Raw genomic sequence first — 8,186 nt, 5'->3', positions numbered from 1 at the left:
AACAACAAAATCTCGGCTACGAATGACACCCATGGAGAAGGATTAAGACATTGTTCAATTTAAGCCTGTAGCGTGTTGTGAGGAAACCGAAATTGCACTTTGCTCTTGAATGCAGCTCGCCCCGCAGGCATGGTCGCTGATTCCACAAGCGGGGTTTAAAGCCAAGCTAATGAGTGTGTAAACTAGTTGCCTTTTTGGCAACAAAGGCGTCTTGGGGACGCGCTTCTTTTGTCTCGGGGGGAACCGTCACCGTTTTCTCAGTGAAATCTGCCAAGGATTGTCCGCCTGCTACAGGAGGTAAGGATTAAAAGATGTGCACTGGGCTTCGGAACAAATGGCAAACCCAGCCAACTAGCCGGGACGGGACTGGGACGGGGGACGGGGGCGGGGCCGAGCAACACCCACAATTAAAGATGAACTTTGAGTGAACTAATTTATCTGCGGGAGGAGAAGGTGACAGGCTGCGCGGACTTCCCGGTCGGCCTATAAAAGGCGCCGGAGGAGCAGCCGGCCAGCACACTCGGTCGAGCGACTTTCACCTGATCGGATCGTTGCCGAGACTGACATGGCCCTGAGCACGCTGCTGGCTACTTTCTTCTGCACCATCGTACTTCCCGTTCTGCTCTTTCTGGTGGCTGTCAAACTCTGGGAAGTTTACATGACCCGGGGAAGAGATCCGAGCTGCGCCAGCCCCCTCCCTCCCGGCTCCATGGGTTTGCCTTTCTTTGGAGAGACGCTGCAGCTTATCCTGCAGGTATGCAAAAATATTAAAAAAAAAAAAAAAAAAAACAACGCGCATTGCCTACTTTTTTTTTATTATTAGAATCCTTATTATTGTCATTGTTATTCATGTCGTTGTCCAGAGGAGAAGGTTTCTGCGTATGAAGCGGCAGAAGTACGGCTACATCTACCGGACCCACCTATTCGGGAACCCCACGGTGCGAGTGACCGGGGGCGACAACGTCAGGCAGATTCTTCTGGGGGAACACAAGCTCGTGTCCGTCCAGTGGCCTTCGTCCGTGCGCACTATCCTGGGCTCCGACACTTTATCCAACGTGCACGGAGTTCAGCATAAGACCAAGAAAAAGGTAAGTCTTTAACTCGTTTCACATACGCGTTTGTTTTATTAGTCATTTGATTAACTGCACGCTACACATTAAGCAAACTATAACCGGGATAATCAATACCTTTCTTTATTAAAAAAAAATAAAAAACAAGTATTTGTGGAGAAAGTATTCAGTTGGTATTTAAAGAAAAAAAACATGTTTTTTTTTCAATTAAAATTGTTGCCATTCATATTGTCAGCAAAGTCGACGTTATGGTGATTTTGGTGTTCTCTTTAGAGACTTGATTTTTTTATGTTTACTTATAATTAACCACAAACAGATTAACCAGAAAACAAACGTTAGTCTATTAAATTGCGTGTGCCTGTGTATGTGCGCGCGCGCGCGTGTGTGCGTGAGAGTAAGAGCTAGAGAGAAGTCTAAAAGTTATGTTTTTTAAAAGTGAAGAAACTGATTTGATTAGCTCAAGTCCACGAAAATGATACAAGATGAGATTTTGGCAAATTTTGTAATGTAATATAATGTCCAATATAAATTTTCCATTTTCCAAAAGAACATAGACAAAAGCATTCTACTCCATTATTTTCTTATCAGAGTTCACAAACTGTTATTTTCTGATATGCCAATATTTTACCAATTAATTCTTCAACTTGGAAAACCAAAAAAAAAAAAAAAAACATTACAAAGACATAAGACTAAATAACAAAAGAATAATGAGTGAGCAAATGTTATAATTCTTTGATAATCATCTTTTTTTTTCACTTAAATTTAAACTTTGAGATTTTGGACATGTTTCTTCCCATAATGTTTTTATTTTTCGATGAAACGAACTGAAATCAGACCCACAGAAGACACATTTGACTCCACCTGGTATGTTCAAAATTGACCTGCAGTGCCACTAACCATGCTAGGAGGTTGGCACTCATTTTCATTGAATGAACTCCCGCTAAAAAGTAATCTCTCGTCCCATCCCTACTGCTTACTGCATTTCCCATAGTGTACAGCCAATCTGAACGATCACCCATTGGCGGAAATATAAACAATTTTGCACCTTTTCCAGGCCATAATGCGGGCATTCTCCAGAGAGGCATTGGAGCTCTACATCCCAGTCATCCAGGAAGAGGTTGGCGCTGCGGTGAAAGAGTGGCTGGCCAGGGAATCTTGTGTCCTGGTGTACCCAGAAATGAAGCGTCTGATGTTCCGCATCGCCATGAGAATCCTTTTGGGCTTCGAGCCGGAGCAGATTAGGACCGACGAGCGGCAGCTGGTTGAGGCCTTTGAGGAGATGATCAAGAATTTGTTTTCTTTGCCCATTGACGTTCCTTTCAGTGGATTGTACAGGGTACTTAAAATAAGTTTTGCTTTTTTTCCCTAAACCCAGTACTCTTTTAAACTCTTATTATTTCCCATCTTATTCTTCAGGGTCTTAAAGCTCGCAACTTCATCCATTCCAAGATAGAGGAGAACATCAAGAAGAAGATACAAGAGTCAGAGAAAGAGTCCAAACATGGAGATGCTCTGCAGCAACTTATAGACAGCAGCAGTAAGAATGGGGAGACATTTAGCATGCAGGTACTGCAACGTTGCTGACCTGATGTTTTGTATTGTTTGACCTTTAGAAAAACAAAGTTATGTTTCTCCCACAGGCTATTAAGGAGTCTGCTACAGAATTACTATTTGGGGGCCACGAAACCACTGCCAGCACAGCCACCTCTTTGATTATGTTCCTGGGCCTGAACCCTGAAGTGGTGGAAAAACTGAGGCAGGAACTGATTGACAAGGTAATGCGTTATAAACGCTTTGAATTTCCAATCAATCATGTCCAACTCCTAGTTTCACATTGCTCTCGTCTCCCTTGTGTTTAGGAGGAGCAAGGAATGCAACTCCAGAGTTTGAACATCGAGTCTTTGGAGCAGTTGAAGTATACCGGTTGTGTGATTAAAGAGACACTAAGAATCAACCCTCCTGTCCCCGGGGGCTTTCGAGTGGCACTGAAGACATTTGAGCTCAATGTAAGTTCAAGATCCTCGATGGTCATCTCTGTTTGGCCTTCTGCTACTCACAGATCCACTTTGCCTTTTCAGGGGTATCAAATTCCCAAAGGTTGGAATGTCATCTACAGTATCTGTGACACCCACGACGTTGCAGATATCTTCCCCAACAAAGAAGACTTCCGGCCAGAGCGTTTCATAACAAAAGCTTCCGCAGACTCCTCAAGGTTCCAGTATATTCCTTTCGGTGGGGGCTCAAGGATGTGTGTCGGGAAGGAATTCGCCAAGGTTGTGCTGAAGATCTTTCTCGTGGAAGTGGTCACAAAATGTCACTGTACTCTCTTAAACGGGCCACCCATGATGAAAACAGGACCAACTGTTTATCCTGTGGACAATCTTCCAACCAAGTTTACCCACTATGTTCAAAAGTGAACAAGATTTGTTTAAAGCAGTGTAGTTTGTAATATTCTCAGTAGTCACAAATCGTTGTATTTCTCCCAAAACAATTTGGAAGCACTCAGGTGTTCAGAGGAACAGCTTTTAAAGTTGGCGTGTTTCTTTTTTTTTTTTCTCAAATGGCCTGTACAAATTGTACATATTTGGAAAACCTTTTATATTATGCTATGGTGAATTTGTATTTATGAATTGTGTGTATTTTTAAAATGAGCTCAAACTAAACAAGAGGCACTATTTACACATTGGAACACTTTAATCAGTTCAGTGGTATATCTTTAGATTATGTACATATTGAATGTAGAGTTTGTGATGTACCTTTTCTACTTTAACGTCAACCTATTTAAGTGATGGTATATTGTATTGGCTTTTTTTTATTTAATAAATTTTTGGATTTTGTGGATATTTTTTGTGTCTTTCAAATCAAATATCAAGGCTCTTAATTGTAACACTAACATTTTTTAGTGAGCGTATTGGAACCAGGTGGATTTGTAATGTTGATCGAATCTGTTGTTTTTCCTTTTTCTTGCGACGCAGTTCAAGTTCATTTTACCATACAGTATAAAGTTGAAGTTGAGCAGTATCTGTATCTTCATCTTTCACCAATTTTATGATTGTGTGTGTATATGCTAAAAGACCGCAGGTGATGAACGAGTCAAATGGAATACCTTTCCGTTTTCTCTATTCGGTGTGCACGGCTCCCATACCTTGTGACTCCTTTTCAAATCAGCTGAAGACATATTTTCCTCTCGGTTTTAGTTATATTCCCGTGTGCGAACGATAATGAAACCGGACGTTGGTTCAGTCTGCTCACTTCTTTTAATGAAAATTATGCTGTAACAACCTCAGCACATTTGTGCGTCAAAACTTGGCTTATGTGACTGACAGATTGAAATTCATCAAATGGGGTCGGGGAAAAAAAAATAAAATTTTTAAGTTACTGTTTATAGGGCGCATTCTTTTGGCTTTCATTTTTTGGAAAAATGTGTCTTAGATTTAGGGAATTATGGTCATTTAATATCACTTTATCTAATAGATAATAAAAAAATATGAAGCTTTTTTGGGGCAGTGAAAACTCAAATAATCCTAATAACAATCCGTATGTACACTGTACATTGTACAGTATCACAAGTAGGTGTCATTTGAGTTTTTTTTTCTTTTATTGATCCTGTTTTTATTAGATTGTGGCATTTAGAAAATACTGTTCAGCTAGGACAAAAAGGAAAATGTGACCCTGGTGACCATTTCAAAATATCCGTGATAAAGAAATTGAACCCCAGGTTGCTCCTGATGCTGCTGCATCATTAGGTTAACGAGCAGTCAAATATAAAGAGCTCCGGCGCCTTGCATGGTGGTGGAAAAGTACTATGTAAAATAGAGCCCTTTTACCATATACATATTGTAAAGGAGGACTTCTTTTTAAATACTGTATTCATATTAAAAGAGAAAGCTGAAAAATGTTGTCCTTAAAAGTTCAACACCCAGGTCAGATATTTTGCTCATACTCAACATATTTAACCTTTGTGCACCGAGGGGGTACCTGATTCTCACACCATATATCACATTATCAATAAATTGAGAGGAAAAAGAAAATAAGGGAGAAATCTGGAATCCATAGATGGAGACAGAGGGGAGCAGAGTGGCTATGATGACCCTGGCAGATGATCAGAAGAGGGTGAAACAGAGTTCAGACTGATCAGTTCAGTTTCAGGCCACTGAACCAATACAGACCTCCAGTGGGACAGCAGAAATGATCCAGCAGCATGGATGTACAGCGCTCTATGTGTTTTGCAAGAAAGGACAACACATTTAATACACTGTTCAACTTTGTTCTGGTGCTTGTTTTCTTTTTCACAGAAAGATCAGATAAACAAAGCAAAACTCATAGCTATCCATGATGTAGTTGGTTGAGAATTCCCCAATATCACCCCCCCCACTCGCACACACACACACACACACGCACACACACACACACACACACACACACACACACACACACACACACACACACACACACTCCAAAAACAAACAGAACCGGGCTAAAATATTTTACCAAGAAAGGCATATACAAGACTGTAAGCACTAGTGGATGTTAATCTCTAAATGATCGTCATTGTTTCATCACATATGATTTCAAAAGTGTAAATGATTTTCTGAATGAGTTTCAATTTTAATTGTCCCTATAGCATACCAAAGGCATCCTTGCTGGAAGAGATGCTTTGGCCTTATTCTCAAGTTGTTTTTCTTTCTGTTGCCATTCCGATTTACCCCCACCCCCCTTTCACTCCATGACGACTGCCTAACATTGCACTCTTGTCCATGGCCAATGTTTATTGCCGTGCTTCTTGCAATTATTGGATCCACCAACGATGAACTCTTGTACTTTTGAAAGTCATTCTGGATACGGGTTTCATCTTAATGCTCAAATTGTGACAGTAAATTGCAGCTGACACCTTTATGTCCTGCTATCCTATCCCCGGAGGTTTGGGCCCTTGAATGATGTGAGTGACATTTTCTGAACTTTGCCTCTAATTTTCGCTATAAAGAACATCAGCTTCCTTCTATTGTTCCTTATCACTTGGTGAAGGAAAAAAATTTACAGGGCAAAACCAATTTTGGCAAAATTTGTGACTATTGTCATGAATTTACAACATAGTGTGAAACACCATAAAGAGTATCTCTCTTTGAATTAGGTCATAAGGCTGGACATGGTCCACAGCAAATCATTGTAAATATAGTGCAGGTAAAGTAGTTTAAGAAAAATTGTTACTTATAGACCATGCAGTTTTATGGTCTAACTCAGTTACTATGGGAAGGTTGGAGATAAATAATAGGAGAAAGAAATAGTCACTAAGCAAAAGTGCAATCAAAATATTTTCAGGTTAAGTTTTCAGTTCTTGTACATACTCAGGCATGCTTATTTGCAGCACAATGTTTCCCTTTACAAGATACAATTAAATCTCTGGCATTTATGGGACAAAAAACTTTTATGTCTGCCTGCCATTTGAGCTGGTCTGAACAAAGGTCATGGAGTAGGCACAGTAAAGAATAAATATGCATGCATTGTTTAATTCTAATTAAGCGAATGTAAATGAGACAGTATTTGAACTACATAGTTTAAGTTTTGAGAGACTGAGATTTTTTTAAATTACTTTTTGATGAAAAGAGATCCATATTTTGCATATAGATCTCATATTTCGTGTTCTACATATAGTGTACAATTTATTATACTGTAGAACGGGTTCACAAACTTTTTGTTGTCAGGGATCCCCTTTCGGAAAGGAAATTTGCCAAGGACCCCCATTGCAAATGTTTGCGGAAACAAAAACAAAAAAAAATTAAGCCATTTTGATAGTCCATTACTGTGTAACACATGTACATTTGTATATATTTTGTTTGGACAACTTTTCCTTTGTCTTTTCCTCACTATATGAAGTGGACGGTCTTAAAGACACATCCATTGCTAAGCAGAGAGCAAGTGAAGTCAAATTTTATTTATAAAGGACATTTTAAAGACCATTGTCAACCAAAGTGCTTTACAATGAAATAACAGTGCAAATAGAAACATAAAACACCTAGAAACACAAAAAACATAAGGTCCTGGGCGCGCAAGGCTGAAGCTGTTTGATAGTGATGTGGATTCTTGGGTCTATGCGACAAATTTCAAACTTATTACATTTTTTTTAATATTAAACTTGTTGACTTGATTAATTTATTTATGAGTCATGAACAAATTCACCATTTAATACAAAATCAAATGAAATTAACACAGATATTTACTTTTTATTAAGAACCCAAATTGCAGACAGGCCAAGGACCACGAGAACCACTGCTGTAGAAAACTCAAGATCTCTTACAATAGCTCAAATTGTTTGGTTCCAAGAAACTGCCTGATAAGATGGTCCATCTACAGTAAATATTCCTTAAGAAGGATTATGTAAATGTTTCTCTTTAGTTTTTAAACTCTTTGCCTTTTAATTTCCTTTTCTAAATGAATAAATGTTGAACAAATAATAAAAAAAATACAAATTCTTTTTAAAAAGAAAATCATAATTCAGGTAAGAACGAGTTAACACAACTTCTTACAGTCTTCATTTTTTTAATTTAATTTCCAAGGAAATGAACATTAACTTAATCATTTTAGGTTGAACTATTTTCATGTTCACATTTGAGCAAACTGTTTACAAGCATAACCGGTCTATTGAAGATGAGAAAAAAAAAATCATGGTTTACTTTCTCAATAGTGATGGTAATTCATCCGTGTCTACGATGAGCAACCATAGACTTCATGTAGAAGCTATCTAATTGCATGAGCAAAGTCATTGAGGGACAATCCATTGATAACATCTGTAATGGAGAATCCATTGTAATTCATTGCAAGTGTCAAATCCCCAAACGGCATTAACATGGTGTTTGCTGGCTCACTGGTCCCTGCTGTGGACTAAGATGAGCGCTCGATAAGAGATGCTAATGGGGTCGTTAGCATCGTTGTTAGTGTCTCACTGTGATTATTCCTAATTGATGAGCTGAGAGTTGTCTTTTGACAAGTTCACCAGGTCAGCTGGAGGTCAGCACCGTGGTAGAGGAGTTATACCAACACTTCGTTATCATATCTTGCATCATTTTATCATACAGTGCATTCTATATTCACATCATACAATTGCCTGTATTCCACATG

The 8,186-nt window shown here is 39.0% G+C and overlaps 1 protein-coding gene across 1 annotated transcript; it reads left to right on the top strand.

Moving 5' to 3' along the window:
- Positions 1–406: 406 nt before the first annotated feature.
- Positions 407–3,911, top strand: cyp26a1 (cytochrome P450, family 26, subfamily A, polypeptide 1). The gene is made up of 7 exons (XM_088439900.1): positions 407–754; positions 864–1,088; positions 2,125–2,406; positions 2,487–2,636; positions 2,711–2,845; positions 2,930–3,076; positions 3,149–3,911. Exons 1-7 carry the CDS (start codon positions 566–568, stop codon positions 3,485–3,487), a joined length of 1,467 nt encoding a protein of 488 aa, XP_088296026.1. The 5' UTR covers positions 407–565; the 3' UTR covers positions 3,488–3,911.
- The last annotated feature ends 4,275 nt before the right edge of the window (positions 3,912–8,186 follow it).

This window comes from Hippichthys cyanospilos, chromosome 17 (assembly GCF_059441005.1).
Source record: "Hippichthys cyanospilos isolate Australia breed blue-spotted pipefish chromosome 17, RoL_Hcya_1.0, whole genome shotgun sequence".
Classification (NCBI taxonomy): Eukaryota; Metazoa; Chordata; class Actinopteri; order Syngnathiformes; family Syngnathidae; genus Hippichthys; species Hippichthys cyanospilos.
The sequence above is the reverse complement of the archived record's forward strand: the minus strand, read 5'-3'. Positions and strand labels throughout refer to the sequence as shown.

Bases quoted from the DNA above. Each gene is read 5' to 3' on its own strand.
- cyp26a1 (XM_088439900.1), top strand. From the start codon at position 566: ATGGCCCTGAGCACGCTGCTGGCTACTTTCTTCTGCACCATCGTACTT. The intron at 755-863 runs GTATGCAAAAAT...GTCGTTGTCCAG, and splicing joins CGCTGCAGCTTATCCTGCAG to AGGAGAAGGTTTCTGCGTAT. The intron at 2,637-2,710 runs GTACTGCAACGT...TTTCTCCCACAG, and splicing joins GGGAGACATTTAGCATGCAG to GCTATTAAGGAGTCTGCTAC.